General features: G+C 42.7%; 1 protein-coding gene across 1 annotated transcript in view; it reads right to left on the bottom strand.

Annotated features, from left to right (window-relative positions):
• ACSF2 (acyl-CoA synthetase family member 2) overlaps positions 1–16,915 on the bottom strand; it is a 68,519-nt gene that overhangs the window by 32,293 nt on the left and 19,311 nt on the right. The window contains exons 4-10 of the mRNA XM_056862369.1: positions 15,394–15,447; positions 11,258–11,376; positions 8,725–8,887; positions 5,838–5,933; positions 4,126–4,274; positions 2,965–3,056; positions 23–99 (exon numbers count right to left, since the gene is read on the bottom strand). Of these exons, the coding sequence (XP_056718347.1) occupies positions 23–99; positions 2,965–3,056; positions 4,126–4,274; positions 5,838–5,933; positions 8,725–8,887; positions 11,258–11,376; positions 15,394–15,447 (750 nt within the window). The remainder of the gene's footprint in view (positions 1–22; positions 100–2,964; positions 3,057–4,125; positions 4,275–5,837; positions 5,934–8,724; positions 8,888–11,257; positions 11,377–15,393; positions 15,448–16,915) is intronic.

The following is a 16,915-nucleotide window of genomic DNA, read 5'->3' as shown; positions in this document are numbered from 1 at the left end:
CCAAAGTTGAAAACTGACATACCACCATCTCCTGCATGTTCATTTTCGTTATGATCTTCTTAAGAATTTCAGGAGGTGCTGGTGACCCTGCAATGATTCCTGCAAAATGGGGAAAAATAAAACAAAAACAAGCATGGCTTCCTTGCAGTCTTGCAGGGCCCTGTACATTTTAAATGCAGTTACCAGTATGGAGGATGGTTCCCATTCTTACTGTTCCATTACAAGATAAACCCAAATCTGAGCCTGGAAATTTCCCAACTTAATTGAGATTCTGACACAACCAAATCTGAACCAGTGTGGGTAGTCTCTATGAATCTGAGTGTAGCTTGTTCTCTATTGCTAGCAGCTCATGGCTCTCAGTTTTCATTTTTAATTATAATTCACAATTATATTATTATTAACAACAACATCAACAACTTGCTAGTGTGATGTTTGTTTGCAAAGATCTACTTTTGAACTACTTCTATTCACTTCGATATACGGATAGCTATAGAATGCAAGATTGCAGTGTACCTAGCATCTGCTGCCACACACTGGTAGATGTAGGAATAAGAAGAGAAGAAAACATAGGTCGTTTATTTATGCATGAGAACTTTCACTCACATTCTCCCCCAGTCATGGAGGTATGCATGAGTTTTCTGTTCATTAGAGATGACCTCGCTGCCAGCCCTCACAAATCCCGGGACTTTCCGTCCCTCTATTAGACTGATTCTTCCGTCTCCCCTGAGCAAAGCCTGGGTGAAATTCCCGTGCATGAGGCTAAGTGCAGGACATCCAAGCTTGGTTTCTATCACAGAAAGTATGCAGCCAATTACAAAGCAGCATGTAAAGAGGTGCTTCCTCAAATGCTTCCTCAGAGCTCTTTAGGAGCAGAAGAAAGGCTTTTTTAAAAACAAGGTTTAGATTTCTCTCTCCCCCCCTTCAGATTGCTCCATTTTTTGTTTTTCCTTCTTAAAATGCCTTTTTATGCAGCAGTTGGGTTTGGGGGGGGGGATTCCTCTCACAGTAAACACTACAAAGTAAGCCAATTACAAAGCAGCATTTTAAAGGGGCGGGGACTTGATTTGAGCTTGGAGACTGCTGGTGCATAGATTCCCAACAGGAAGGTGTGGGTCCAGCGAGCAATGAACCTCAGGTAAAACTCCCATGCATAAATGACCATGCTGTCCTCCTTGTGCTTTCAGCAACAACTAAGGGGGGGCAGGGAAGGAATCCTGGAAACTTTCAAATTATTAACAAGAAGAAGAAACACACATTTTGGATGAGGATTACCATCTGTTTACTGGTTCACACAAACACATCCTGCCGGTTGCTTTTCTCCACTCTACTATTCTTTCATACAAATATGTGAAGAAACATAATGGGGGATCTGATGGTTCAAAACTTAGCAAGCCTGATGGAATTAACTGAATTAACTGAATTAGATTATCTGTATTGCTTTTTATTAGAAAGTCTGTGCGCTGTATTACTGTGTGCCTTTTCCCAGTATTTTTTGTTTTGCTCTTTTTCCATGCCTTTTTTAATCCAACCACCTTTCCCCTTTTTTTTCTTCTTTCCCTCCCCCTTTTATAATACACTTTTCATAAGTACATTTTTGGGCTGTGTTTAGTACAATCTATCTTTCTTAGATATTTTGCTTAATCTTTTCCCCTGTGTGTTAGATTACATGGGAGCTACATAATTTATTATACGGTATTTTTCAGGGTTTTTACTCTGTTACTTTGTTATTGCTCTAGTACTGCACTAGGATACCTTCTCAGTGGGTCAGACTAGATGTTCTCAGGAGGTGCCTGAGTGGTAGCAGCTGGTTATGAGGGTGCTTTCCAGGGAACCCTTGGTCTGAGGGAGTTTCCCAGCAAGGAAAGGCACCTTCTTCCTTCTGTAATAGCCCATGTCAGGCCAACGCGGCTCAGGATCTATGAAGAACTATAAGCTGTTAAATTAGGGAACCAGTTTAGTCAGGTTGCATAAGCTTAGTGTGTTATTTTAATTCTGTTTCGCATCCTCCCTTGTCTGAAATCCTTTCCCACTTTCCTTTGTCCATGCAAGTAGTTATATGCAACATCCCTCTTTCCTGTTTTCCAAATACTTAAGAGCCTGTGTATCCTCAGATCACCCAAGTGCAAAAGGATCGGGTTATGTGTAGGTCAGCTTTCAGTTGAGCCAGGATGCATGTTTAGTTGGAGGAGGGATGGATGTGCATGACAGACAGCAGAAGAGGGGGTCTATCAGATTCTGCCTAAGATCTTAAAGTAACAGGCATGGTGGCAGCTACCTACTGAGCATGCGGGACTCTTGTGTCAAGGCAAGCAATAGCCAAACATTTTCAGGGAGGGTGGGGAAACAGGGTCTTCTGCCTCTGGTTTTCCCACAAACCTCCTGAATCAACATGCTACATCCTCAGAACACTTTCCTGGGTTGTAAGGCCCACTTAATAGACCTGAATAAGTTTCTGAGTAGACTTGCTTAGGATTGGTCACCAAGTTCCTTCAGACTTTGGGACTGAGTAACACCACGCTGCTTTGAGAAATTTAAACAGTCCCTGCAAGCTTCTGATCATTTAAATTGTTAGAGCTGTAACTATTTGATCAGTCAGAACCAATTTTAGTTGATGAATGGAAATTGTAAATAGTGAAACTATGCTATATGGTTACACTTCCTTATTTTGAAAGCTATTTTGGTCCTGGTCTTAGTTCCTGTAACAGGGGTTGAAAAGTTAAACATTATAGACAACTTTTCTTTCTAATTATAAATGGTAGCTTATGTTTGTTAGGTTGCAAGCCATTTTACACTTCTTTTGATAGCCCGAAAAGGCACATACATTGAGGGTTGGGTAATGTACTGATCAATGCAAATCAATAGCTTCAAATGTACATTAACTGGTTAGTAGAAATTACATTTAAGCAACTATCTTTTCAAAATCAGCTGAAATGTCTCATTTAAACATTTAGGTTCTACACTTACCTCCCCGAACACTTGAGACATCATAGGTGTCAAAGTCGGGCTGTCCTAGCATATCTATGAACATGGTTGGAGTGCCATATATGTGGGTGCATCTTCAAAGGAGGGATAAAGATGAACAAATTACAGTTTGCTTGGACAGGTACATGAGCACAAGTATGTCCTCCACCCAAACTAGATTTGGAGTATAATATTTCAATGTTACCTCCAATCTTGAGCAACCTCTCCTTGCAACTTTGGGAAAAATGCTTTCAAAAATGTAAATGCAAACGAGCATTCAAGCACTGCATGCATCTCACCAGATGTCCCAGCCCACCTGCAAAAACCACCCAAACACCTGGTCTTTATCAGCTTCCAGAAGTATACAAGAAGAAACCCCATACCCTCTGATATGGTGCTGTCAGATATTATGAAGACAATCCGAAGTCACACTGTATTAAACCCTGTGGTAGAAAAAAAGGCCTGATCTGGAGAAATATAAAAGTACTAAACACCCCTTGGGGGGTGGATATAGTCATGCTAACCAGTACAGCAACGACCAGGTATGAATGCAATAAAGCAGACTGAACTGAGGACTATGAAATGGCAAAACCATTTACTGCTTGCTTTTTCGAATACTCCCAGAAAGGATAGCGCCCATGGTAAACAAGGTGCTTTTTTTACTTTAAAAATGTTCACTGGCTGCAAATCAGCTGTTCAATCTTATTCTTCTAGGGCAAGCAGCAAATGTCTGAGATGACTAAACACAGGAACAATTTCAGAGTGATTTTGTGACATGCAAATCCTATTACCTTTCCATAATCACATGGGCAAAGGAAGAATAATTACAGGTCTTTTTTTTCTGGAGCAACTGCTTGCTCCTAGTTGCAAGGCTGTCCCATCCTTACTGAGGCACAGTTGTTTCCATATAATATCAAATCTCAGTCACGGACCTTAGATATTGCATAATATGCATCCATTTCTGATTCATTACTACATTCTTAGGGGAGAGAGAAAAGAAGTGTCAGCAGTTTGACACACAGAGGGGTGAGTCCATGAGGCTATGGCTATGCCTCAAAAGAGATGTTAACAGACCAGAAGCTGTGGCTGAATGGCGGCAGAAACACAAAATGAGTTCTGGTCCTGACAGTATTCAGATCTTTAAAGAGCGAGCCAGACACTTACTTCTCCTGCCCCAGTGCCTTCAGCGAAGCTTTAGACTCAAAGCTTAAAGACGGGAAGATAAGAGAGGCACCATGAATTGCCATCACCATGCAGCCTATCACAGAGCCCAGGCAGTGGTAAAGAGGAACAGGAACACAACAACGGGCTTGCTAGGGTCAAGGAAAACACAGTAATCAGTGTTGATTTTAACTATTCCTACGGCTTACTGTGACATATATTAAGTGATGCCAACAAGAGGCGAAATCGGAAAGAGCTGGGGTTATATGGATCAGGGACTGGGAGAAAAACAAACATTGAAGAGCTATACTTCTTCAGTGCCTATCTCGCTCTGTGAGTCACAGCTCACTTCTGAAGAGCTGAAGAAGTGAGCTGTGGCTCACGAAAGCTCCTACCCTGCCAGAAATGCTGTTAGTCTTTAAGGTGCTACTGGACTCTCGCTCTTTTCTACTGCTACAGACAAACACAGCTACCCATCATGATCTATCTCCCTCTGATAATAATAATAAAATTTCATCACTACACAATAATCCATATGTAGAAATCAACCTGAGCAATCAGTGATTTTCACAGAATATGAATATGAGGCACTCAGGCTAAGTGAATAAACAAGGCAACTAGAAAACTAGAGCCCCATGGCAGGTACACAACCCTAACTGTTGCTCTTTGTGGGGAAAATGACAGAATTACTAACCCTCAGTTCCTAGAGAAAATACTGAAAATGTTCAGATAACTGGCAGTCGGCATGGTGAGAAGTAGGGATCCCTAGCGTGCCACCCATGGCACCTGCTGACACCTTTCCTGGTGCCCCCCAAGTGCTTTTATAAAGCGGGTGGGGCTTTTACCCATGAGAGATTCTGATTGGCCACTGAAGATCTAATTTGTTGTGCAGATTTTTAAAAAAATGTTGCTGCAGCAGCAGCCACCACAGCACGAGGATTTTCACGGTGTAAGGTAAGCTGTGTGTATGCAAGAAAATATTTTTAAACAATAGGTTAATTTTAAAATGCATCCGGTTAAACACAGCCTCTGCCTGAAATGCTGAAGAGTTACCATTACAGTTATGCATTAACTTCGTTCCCTGACATTTTGTGGCTGTTTCTGCTTCCCGCATAGCCATTTTGCGGTTTGGCCTGCCACAGAATTCTAAAGATGCCCACAGGCTTTAAAAGGTTGGAAGAAGAAGAGTTGGTTTTTATACCCCGCTTTTCTCTATCTTAAGGACTCTCAAAGTGGCCTACAATCGCCCTCCCTTCCTCCCCCCCACAACAGGCACCTTGTGCGGTAGATAGGGCTGAGAGAGTTTTGAGAGAGCTGTGACTAGCCCATGGTCACCCAGCAGGCTTCATGTGGAGGAGCAGGGAAACCAACCCGGTTCACCAGATTAGAGTCTGTTGCTCATGTGGAGGAGCAGGGAATCAAACCCGGTTCTCCAGATTAGAGTCCACTGCTCTACACCACGCTGGAGACTGCTGGGGTAGTGGTTAGTGGGCTAGGCAGGCTCAGTTCCCCACTCTGCTATAGTCAAGCTTTCCCAACCTAACCTATCGTTGCGAGGATAAAATGGGGACGGCTATGGAGACTAATGTTGTAAGCCGCTTTGTGCCCTCAATGGGGATAAAAGTAGGGTACAAATATCTAAATTATTTAGGGGACATTATTCTTTAGTCAGAACCGCCAACTTCAATACTGAACAACAGATTCAGATGTTTTACCTCAGTATCAACTCCCAGCCTCATACCAATCAGGTATGCATTGTTCACAATGTTGTGGTGTGAGAGTGTGGCCCCTTTGGGGCTCCCTGTTGTCCCCTAAAGGAAAGAGAGAAGGCATTTATTCATTGAAATCCCACCCTGCTCCACCTTGGGGGCTGGCTACAATGCTTTAAAACCAACACATAACACAGCGCTAAAAGTAAAGCACATTCCGGTGAATGGCGGGTCGGCAGAGATGTGCCTATAAAAACGCATCTGGTTTCAAAATATTGTCGAAGGCCTTCACGGTCAGAGTTCATTGGTTCTTGTGGGTTATCCGGGCTGTGTAACCGTGGTCTTGGTATTTTCTTTCCTGACGTTTCGCCTGCAGCTGTGGCAGGCATCTTCAGAGGAGTAACACTGAAGGACAGTGTCTCTCAGTGTCAAGTGTGTAGGAAGAGTAATATATAGTCAGAAAGGGGTTGGGTTGAGCTGAATCATTGGGTTGAGCATCTGGTTTCCCTCTCTGTTTTGGAGGTTCTGGTCACGTGATTGGGACCGGAGGAGTAAGGAACCCTTTCCTAACATTCACACCCCTCTAATTTAGAGGCCCTTGTTGGCTGGCTGCTGCTGCAAAATCAATAGTGATGCAGATGTATCAAAGGGAAGAGCGACGAGAGGAATCCTGACTAGTCCCAGCCCACACCAACTTTGTTCAGTGTTTGTAAGTCTTGTTTAAGTGTTTGTCTCGCCTGTACGGATGTTGGACTGGAAAGAAGGTGACAAGATCTAAGAGGAGTAAAGAAGAGGAGCAGAGTAAGAAGCCGTGGTGCTTTTAAAAATCTCCCTTTGCGGAGCATGGGGAGAAGCATGACTGGAGATTGTGGCTGTGGCAAGCTGAAAGCTGAAGAGAGCTTTCTTAACTCTTTCAAGAGTCTGCTTGGAAGCTGTGGCTAAGCAGTGGGGTTGAGGAGAGTGGTGGGAAAAAAAGAGGCGTTTAACCAATAAAAGGATCAGAAGAGTGAAGCAGAAGAAGTCCCCCCCCCCCATTGGCTCCTTGCCGTTCCTGGATGGGAAAGTGAAAGTGACTGATAAGAAAAGCATTTCACCCAAGGGAAAACGAAGGGGAGGAGGGGGCCTGAGTACTTGTGTAAGTGCTGGGCACTCCTGCTCCCTCCAGGAAGAAATAAGGGTGATACTAAGGTTTTTTTTTTATGTAAAACACCACGAGACTTCGTGGAGGCCTATGCAAGCCTATGTCTACGACAGATTAGTGAAGCAAGCCAGGCGTATTAGCTAACGAAAGGATGACATCTAGTGGATTTTAGCCTACATACAGTCAGAGCTAGACACTTTGTTTAAACAGCAGCTCTTATTTTTGGGACACAGAAGCTTGGCATCTGGATATATTATATGAAAAAGTTATATTCCATAGATTGGTTTTTACTGAGCTACTGGAACAGTTTTTTGCCCTTTTTTCTTGCTTTCACCTATATCTTTTTTTTAAAAAGAATTCCAACAGCCAAAGACCCATTTGTACTTCAGAAAAACAGAATACCTGCCCTACACATCAATCCACAGTCATATTTAAGAAATCAGGTGCTGTAAAGGAGGTAATGTATTTCTCCAAAGGGGGGGAAGTAAAGTAAGGTCAAGACAGAGAGACAAAGAGGACACGTTACATGTCCAAGGAATGAGATGAAAGGTATGGTGGCAACAGGTAGGGAAGGGGTACGGGCTCAGGACTCTGTGCAGAAATCAGTCCAATTGTCAAGAGTGCTTACCTGTAAACAACACATCCTGCTCAATCCTAGCTATCTCAAAAGTCAGCTTGAGCAAGCTGATCTTGCAGTACTTCCCAGTGTCAGCCTGATCTACGCATGGAGGAGAATCTGGTCGTAATGAGGAGGCAGGAGGGGGCATACCACTTCAGGCTGCAGGGGAAGGATTACATTATTTGAAACAGAGGTGTGAGCCCTGGGGCATAAGCCAAAGGCTCTTGGTTCTCAGCCATGGCTCGCAGCTGGTTTCTTCAACGGAGCTAGCCTCTGCATCCAGGACTAGACCAAGATAGGAATATAGTTTGCTGTTTATTTGTTTTTGGTTTATTTGCATTGCATTTTTCAGTTGCTGTAAGCCATTTTGGGGAGAAAAGAGGAATATAGATATTCAAAGAAATGAATAGCACACAGTGTTAAGAGACTAGAGCCCCTATCACCCTAACTGTGCTAAAGGTTTATTTGCGGGGAGTTTTTCTGTGGGGAAACATTAACAATGTTACTTTCCCCACCCATCGTCTGAAGTGGTATAGCCCATTATACTGCCTTAGGATTCTACTACCTAACTTTACCACGTGTGTAGACCAGGCCTATGATCAGAATCGCAGCTTTGCCTACCAGGTCAGAAGGCCTTATTTTAAGTTTTTCCAAAGGTAGGAGGATACAGCACAGGATTCCCAGGTGGCCAAATGGTAAGCTGCTTGCTCCTGCTTCTTAGGAAGCTTCTACTAGCTAGGAACGTCTAAAGTAGGAAGACAGATGTCAACTAATCAATGAAAATGTACAGGTACAAAAGAAAATCTGGACAGATCCTGATGAGGATTGCAGATGGATTTTCTGTGCCTTAGACAGCTCCGTTTAATACATTTCCATCATAATACATTCCCTGCCAAGTTCCTTATTTGCCTTTTCCCCTCTCAAGATACTCCAGATTCTACAAAACCCAACTATTTTAAAAGAAAGGAAATTATCCCCAGAAAAATAAATATATCCAAATGTAGGGGATCCATATAACTGCTTGCAAGCTTCTCAGTTTTATGCTCCTGTGGCACACAGTGCACTATTCCTGACATGACAGCTTGTATTTTCTGAGCACAAATGGTGACAAAATGGTGACATGCTGTACCCACTGAAGTGAACTGGATGTTGATGGGCTCTTGGTAGGCCAGCGTCTTTCGGATGTCCTGCAGCTGCTTCTCGTGGCTGCTGTCTCCAGCCTGCATCACATCGGCTATCTGGAATGCGCCAGGCAGCTTGGAGTCCAGGGTGATGACGACAGAAAGCTCCGGTAGGCTGACGACAGCGGGCAGAATGGTCAGTAATAGGGTTGTGCAAAAAAAAAAAAATCGGTAAATTTCAGGTTTGGGTTTATTAGACCGGATTTTCTTTTTTTTTTTTTGTAAACCCAGAATAAGCTGAATACTCATACTGGTCAAGGGGTATTTTGGCTTTATTTCCGGGTTCACCGACAAAATTTGGGTCCATTATAGTCTATGGAGATTTTTTCGAAGCTCCTGTGGGGGCATTTTTGGAGTTCCCAAATTTTCAGGGTAACTTCATGGGACTCTCCCTGCAGGAACCTCGAAGTCTGGTGAAGATTGGGTCAGGGGGTCAGATTTTATGGAGTCTGGAAGAGGTTTCCCCCCCCTTCATAGAGAAGCATTGTAAACTTTACCATACTTCTCTATGGAGGAAGGGGGCGACCCCTTCTGGACCCCATAAAATCGGACCTCCTGTCCCAAACTTTGCCAACCCTTGGGGTTCATGCAAGGAGAGTCCCTTGAAGCTACGCTGCAAATTTGGTGACTTTACCTCCAAAAATGTCCACTGGGAGAATTTTAAAAAGACTTACTTTTCATAGTCTGTAATGGCTGCTTCCTCTCCAAAGAGTCGTGGTAAAATTAGGTTTCCCATGAATGCTTGCAATGGGCCTGCGTAATTGTGAATTTCCCATCTTCACCAAACTTTAAGGTTCTGCAAGGAGAGCCCCTTGAAGCTACCCTGAAAATTTGGGAACTCTACCACTAAAAATGCCTCCCCCAGAGCTCATTTTTAAATATTCCTAAAGGGAAAAGCCTGAGGAAAGCCGAAGCTGAAAAAAGCCAAATACCTATTTGGCTGATTTGGTGACAGGCTATCCTAATTCGGCTTTATTCCCGGGTCTTGGTATTTGGTAAAACTGAAACCCGAATATTGCCGAAATTGCTAATTTCAGGTTTATTTTTGGTTCGGCTTTATCAATATACACAACCCTAGTCAGTAACAGGGGGAAACAGGAATACAGACAACCTTGACTCAAGCAGAGAATCTGGGAACAGACTGCTGGGGGGGTGCGTGCCAAACTCTCTGAAATTCTGTTACTGTGGGAACGGCTTGATACAATTACACAGGTTAGATCTATACATTTGTCTAATTTGTGGAAGTTTTGGAGTGTTGCATACAACTTTTTGTTTTAAGATCTTTGTTTCCAACTATGCATTGCACCTGTATCATTTCTGTAACATTCTCATGGATTTGTGGTTCTGGATACATTTAACCACTTTTCACATGCTCTATATTTGATTTCAATTCTGTTTTTAATGGCATTGTTCTTTCTATTTATATTCATATAGGTAGATTCCCCCTGAAGAAGTGTAGATGAAACATTTAGGGGCAGTATATCTAAATAAAACAATTCTTTTTTTTCCATTATGTATTTACTTGCTTCGTCTTCGGTGTGGCCCCTTTTCTCCTGCATTTCACAGAATGCTGCTGCCAGGACGTTGGCTGGAGTGGGTTGTAGGCACAGTACCACTCCAGTCTTGGCCCGTCTTCACAGGCTCTCAGTTTGTTTGCAGGCACAATTCAAGGTGCTAGTATTGAGCTTTACAGTCTTATATGGCTTGGTAGCATGCCCTGCTTCAGATACCTTCTGAGATTAGGCTTGTGGCAACCTGGGAAAGGGTCTTCTTGGTCATGGCACCAAAACCCTAGTACTCTGTCCCCAGGAGAGACTCTCTATCCCCTTCTTTTGATATCTTCCAGCAGTGATCCCTCCTTCCTGCCCTATGTTTGAATTTGTGTTTATAGTTTTGCATGTGTATTTTAACTTGGTTTTAATGATGCAAGGGGTTGTTTTTTCAATGGTTTTTAAGATGTGTTTTTATTATGTATATTTTTAATCTGTTAGCTACCTTGGTGGCCCTGATGAAGGCAGAAAGACAGGATGTAAATTTTGTAAATAAATAGTCTTAAGCCTTCTGCATTATTGCCACTGGCAGTCTCACTGGCATAGAAGAAAATGTAGCAAGCAGTGAAGGTGCCAGAACTGGAGCAAGCTTTACAGCCATCAAGTTTCCCTGAAGCGCATGGCTCCTGATCACCCTCAGCTTGGCATTTACTCTGACACATGCCTGACAATTGGTCAAAACCATGCATAAGAGCTGGCCTTAGAAGAGGCCTGTGAGGTAGGGTTGCCAACTGCCAGGTACTAGCTGGAGATTTCCTGCTATTACAGAGATCAGTTCACCTGGAGAAAATGGTCGCTCTGGCAATTGGATTCTATGGCATTGAAGTCCCTCCCCAAACCCCATCCTCCTCAGGCTCCGCCCCCAAAATCTCCCACCAGCAGTAAAGAGGGACCTAGCAACCCTACTGTGAGGTGAGGAACAGAGTAGTACTTACTTTTTGCTTTTTAGTGCTCCAGGGCTAGACTGCCCCAGCTCCGGGCAAACTTGCTTCAAGAGCTCATAGTATTTCTGTGTTTTAAATTGTGTGGGAAACACCAGTGCTTTGCAGCCAACCTAAAGAAATGGGGGATGGGGATTAGGATATAGAAAGTATGTTGGAAATACAGGTTATACAATAGTACCACACTGGAGAGAAAATAGTGAGCAGAATCCCTCATGGCTCGCCGGGGATGGTGTGGTAATACACTAAGGGAAAGGTCCGCGGGCGGGAATGTACTCATTCTTCACATTACAAGCGGATCAGTTTTCCTTGGTCTTGCCATTATAGCCCTTTGATGCACCGAGGATTAATTGAAGGACAGTTGAACTGGAAGGGGTATGAAAGACTCTTATGTAATCAGATGGATCAGACCAGTGATCCATCTAGTCCAGGATTCTCTCTCACACAGTGGCCAACCAGTTACTTTAGAGGCACAACAACTGGGCATAGAGACCAAAGCCTTTCCCTGATGTTGTCCTCCCAGCACTGGTACTCAGAGGTTTACTGGCTGTGAATTTGGAGGTTCCCTTTGGTCACCATGGCAAGTATTTCTGTACTCCCAAGTTCAAACACAATCACTTGTATAAGAAAGATCAGAGTTCGATATGAGACAAGAGTGGCAGCCAGCATGCCACCTGTAACAAGATGAGACACAAATGTATCCATGTAAAATCAAGGAATCTGTTCCACTGTGTATTTTTATAAATGTATTGGTGCAAATCCTTCCCCAAACAAGTATGGTCATTACTGGACCCTTAATAGGAAATCAAACCTCATCAAGATGGAAAATGTCTTTAATCCAGTAGCAGAAGAACATTCTGTCTGAAACACCATTCGCAGTGGCAGCTATATGATGCATGAGAAGAAAAGCCCCACAAGCTTAAAATAAAAGCCCTTCAACCCAACTCAAGTTATTAGACAAGAACCATGTTTTACGATCACGGTATCCGAAACCATCCCATTTGCTTTTACAGAGGAAAACAATCACAGCCACTCATTCTAGCAGGCATTTCACTTGCAGGTGGCTGAATAGGAGCTCAAACAGCATGTTGTTAAATAGCTTCTTCTCAAGGGTTAAATTAGGCAATAACCATTTAGTCCTATGAAAGCAAGTCTTACTGGTTACAGTGGGAGCAGGAACAAACCAAGATTTTTCACTGTTGTAGGTGAATTAAAATGTTTTACTTCTTCCTCTCACCTGCTCCTCCACTGTCTCTTACCATGTACTTAGCAGCATAACAGCAGCATGTTAAGCAATAATAATTCACAAGAATTTGTTTTCTTATTTTCATCTTTATATCATCTCTTTACAACCATGAACCAGCCTGATTGTTACATCTCTCATCAAAGTTCCTGCTCTTAAGCCACCCCTGCCCCATATTCAATGGTGAAATGGGTTGCCAAGGACGGAGCCTTTTCTGTTGGGGCTCGTGGGTTATGGAATGTCTTTCCTACTACCTTCCATCTAGTTCCAAGTTTGATTTATTTTTCCAGCATCAGTTTAATTCCTGGATTTTCTTAATGCTTTTCTGAGGTGTGGGGTTCTTTTACCTGTCTGATATTACTGTTTTATTTTAGCAGCTATTGTCTCTATTGTTATCTGATTATTTATCTATCTAGTACATTTATTTCACCCATCCTCTATTCACAAGGGCTTTTGAGGGTGGTTAGCAGTAGGTGTAAAGACTGACTTTATGTTGACATTTATTTAGGTCCTGTGTTTTATTTTATTTTTCTGTCAAGTCACTGCTGACTTATAGTGACCCCTGGCACGGTTTTCAAGCAAGAGATGTTCAGCGGTGGTTTACTATTGCCTGTCTCTGTTTCATGACCCTGGTATTCCTTAGTGGTCTCCCATCCAAATACTAACCAAGGCCGACTCTGAGATCTGACAAGACTGGGCTAGCCTGGGCTATCCAGGTCAGGACGTGTCTTAATTACTGATGTTATTTGAATGGGTAGTTTTAACATATTGATATAATGTTTTGGAATTTTAATTTTTCATAAGCTAGTCTCTCTATTTCCAGACAACAGTGTATTACAAGTGTTTTAAATAAATTTTAAAATAAAACTAAGTAATAAGTGTACCATCTAAAGCGAGCTAATATCAGCTAGCTAGGGCTGCCAGGTCCCTCTTTGCCACCAGCAGGTTTTTGGGGTGGAGCCAGAGGAGGGCAGAGTTTGGGGAGGGGAGGGACTTCAATGCCATAGAGTCCAATTGCCAAAGTGGCCATTTTCTCCAGGTGAACTGATCTCAATTGGCTGGAGATCAGCTGTAATAGCAGGAGATTGCCACCCACCATCTGGACGTTGGCAACCCTACAGCTAGCTTATATTATACCCTTCTAAACCAATTGAAGATGATGGGTTTAGGGGAGTGTAGCTACTTCATATTGCGCCCAGTGCATATTAAATGCTTGGTTTAGATAAAAATTTGATTGGAAGAAGTCATAAATGAATAAACAAAAACAGCACACTCCACAGGTCAAACAGGAACTATACAAAGCCACCAGTTCAACAAAAGGCTTTCTTAAGAGTGATTCTGACCTTCTTATAATTTCCAAAATGTTTCCCACAGCATGTGGGAAAGCAAGAAGGCCAGCACACAGCATGGGAACATGAACTGCAGGATTTGTATTTGACCTCTTGTTGTATTTAAATTTGAAGCTCTGCGCTCTAAAGCTAAACAAGACAAACAAGCGCAAGGGACCTTTTCATCCTGGCAGGATTAATTTTTTTCCACAAAATACCTAAGAGTTTTAATTCCTCCTTATTAGGGATAAAAAACTAGATTGGCCTAATCTGTGATTATCTTCCCTGCCTGGCAATGACTGAAGTTTTCACGGAAATGAGGGCCTAACACAATACATTGTTAATGGTCAGATCAGGACCATGGTGCATGGAATCTTAAACCTTCCCCATACACTGTTTTTATGAATGGAAAAAAACCCTATTTACAAACTGGAGGAGGGTGGTTATTCTATACAGATCAAGCATGACCATTCACATCTGATTACAAAAGACTGCCCTCTACAAAGTACTGAAAAAACTTTTGCATTGCTACGTCTCCAACATGCCTCCAGCACTTCTCCAACCAGCTGCCCCTGGGAATTGCATAAGTATGGCATGACAGAGGCAGCCTTCTACTGTGTCTTGCCTCTGGTATCTGGAATTCACAGGTATACTACCTATGAACAAAGTGGTTCCATTTGGGTATCATGGTAATATCCACTGATAGACAAACCCTCTGATGAATTTGCCTAATCCTTTAAAAACAGCCATCTAAAGCTAGGGGCCCTCCTCACCACATCACAGAATTCGACAAAAAAGTTTTTGTCCTTCATCTATTGCCAGTGGACTCCGTTTGAAGAGCAAAACTAAAAGAAGAGTCTTGGGGTACCTTAAAAACTAAAAAATGTATTGCAACGTAAGCTTTCACGGCCTTGAGCTTTGCTTTATCAGATGCATGAAGTACATTCTCAGACAAGATTTTTCTATACGCAAAGTGGGGGGGGGTTGTGATTGATGAATGAAAAGCCCTGATTTGTTGACATTTCTGTGCAAAATTCAAAAGGACTTCGTGATAGTATAGTCATTATTCCTTAAAGCTTTGCATAGAAATGTCATAAACAAGGTCTTTTAAGCCTTTGCTTCCAACTGTTTTCTTCTTCTCAGCATATAAAAATCTTGCTGACTTTCAGTCCCTTCACACATCCAGTGAAGTGGACTCAGGAATGCTTATATTTCAAAAAACCTGCTAGGCTTAAAGTGTCCACAAAACACTTCTTTTGTTTTTTTGCTGCAACAGACCAACGCGGCTGTTACACAGAATTTGTAGTCCAGACGTTCCAGCATGGAGTGTGCACGTTTGTGTGGGAGTGTGAGAGAAATATTTCTCCACTGTACCCTTTACTCATCTTTTTTTCTAAACTAAAATGCTCAAAACACTTCAGCCTTTTCCTACTGCTCATCTGAGTTTCTTTTTTCCATACTTCCTTCCAAACCCAGTTACTATCTAGTCAGACCATCCAGCATTTTCAGAAACTATGTAGAGATTGCAGAAGTGTGTGACCGCAGTAGGTTTTTCATACCTTTTTCAGGACAAAATCCAGTTCATTGGGTTGATATGCTGGGTTCACGGAAACCTGGAAAAATGAAGCAACAGCAAGATGAATCAAATATTGTATCTCCAGAGCACATGTTGTAAGACAGGGTTCCCCAATGTGGCTTCTTCCACTGAGCTGTTCAGAAAGCGGGCAGGGCATTATGAGCCAGGGTTTGTTAACTGGCTGCCCTACGGTTGCCAACCTGGAGCTGGCAACCCTAGGCTGCCCACATTCAAATGAAAGGGGTTTTTCATCTTTGCAATAGCAGCTGCCCCTCCTGTGTGTAGGGTTGCCAGTTCTGGATTGGGAAATACCTGGAGACTTTGAGGGTGAAGCCTGAGGAGGATGGGGTTTGGGGAGGGACATCAATGGGGGATAATGCCATAGAGTCCAATGGCCAAAGCATCCATTTTCTCCAGGTGAACTGATCTCTGTTGCCTGGAGATCAGTTGTAATCCCAGGAGATCTCTAGCCATCACCTGGAGGTTGACAATTCTACTCCTGTGTCACCCATTTTGGGTTGGTGTTCACCACCCCCCTCTCAAAATTTCAAAGGTTCCCACAGGCTCAAAAAGCTTAGGGGCCCCCTGCTGTAAGACAGTGAGAGGTTGGGTTGAGAAGTCAGAGATGTTATATTATTGAGTTTGTAGAATGAAGTATGCAAATCAGGCCAGAACCACATTTTGTTACCCAAAAATACAGCTAGATCATTTGGTTCCAAACAGGTGGTTCAGTACACACATAAGTTTGGTGAATATTTTTTTTGGGGGGTGAACCATGCAAGCAATACATGTTTAGAAGTGAGAGGAACACTGCAAGGATTTTGTATACAATTTTTAGTGGGGTTAGGACCACTTCCTGCTTGGGATTTCCTGACTATGGTCAAAATATTGGTTCAAGCTGAAACATTTTGGGCTCAATCCCAATTCTTACAAGTGGACGAAATTAATGGATTCAGGTTGTCCCCTGCTTTACGTTTGTTCAGCACCCTCTCTCCATTTTTCCTGAAAAGTCTCTCCTGAGAATCCCAGATACCTTCATGAACAATATGCCACACAGTACAAGCGGTTGCAGGAAGAAGGGGCAATTGGGTGAAACCCCCATCCTACATACATATGTCCTCCTTGTATACGGGCATGGAAGAAAAGGATAAATAGAAGAGAGAAGGAAGATGGAAAGAAGTTATTTAGATATGAGAGAGAGTGAGAGAGAGAGAGAGAGAGAGAGAGAGAGAGAGAGAGAGAGAGAGAGATCAACCTATGCTATGGCAGAACCCATTATTAGAGAAGCAAAAATGTGGTTGTGCGATTTTCTAACATTTATAATATGACACCTATTTATACAAGTGCCTCTGATCATTCTTATCAAGGGAAGAAAGAGTCAAATGTCAAAAATCCCATCAATAATGGGATTATGCTTGAACTTCTATGAAAAAATTGTGGGTGAGCACCAAAAATGCACTTATGTCTTCAAAGGCAACACAAAAATTAAAGAAAGGCCAAAATAC

Source organism: Euleptes europaea, chromosome 1, assembly GCF_029931775.1.
Source record: "Euleptes europaea isolate rEulEur1 chromosome 1, rEulEur1.hap1, whole genome shotgun sequence".
Classification (NCBI taxonomy): Eukaryota; Metazoa; Chordata; class Lepidosauria; order Squamata; family Sphaerodactylidae; genus Euleptes; species Euleptes europaea.
The sequence above is the reverse complement of the archived record's forward strand: the minus strand, read 5'-3'. Positions and strand labels throughout refer to the sequence as shown.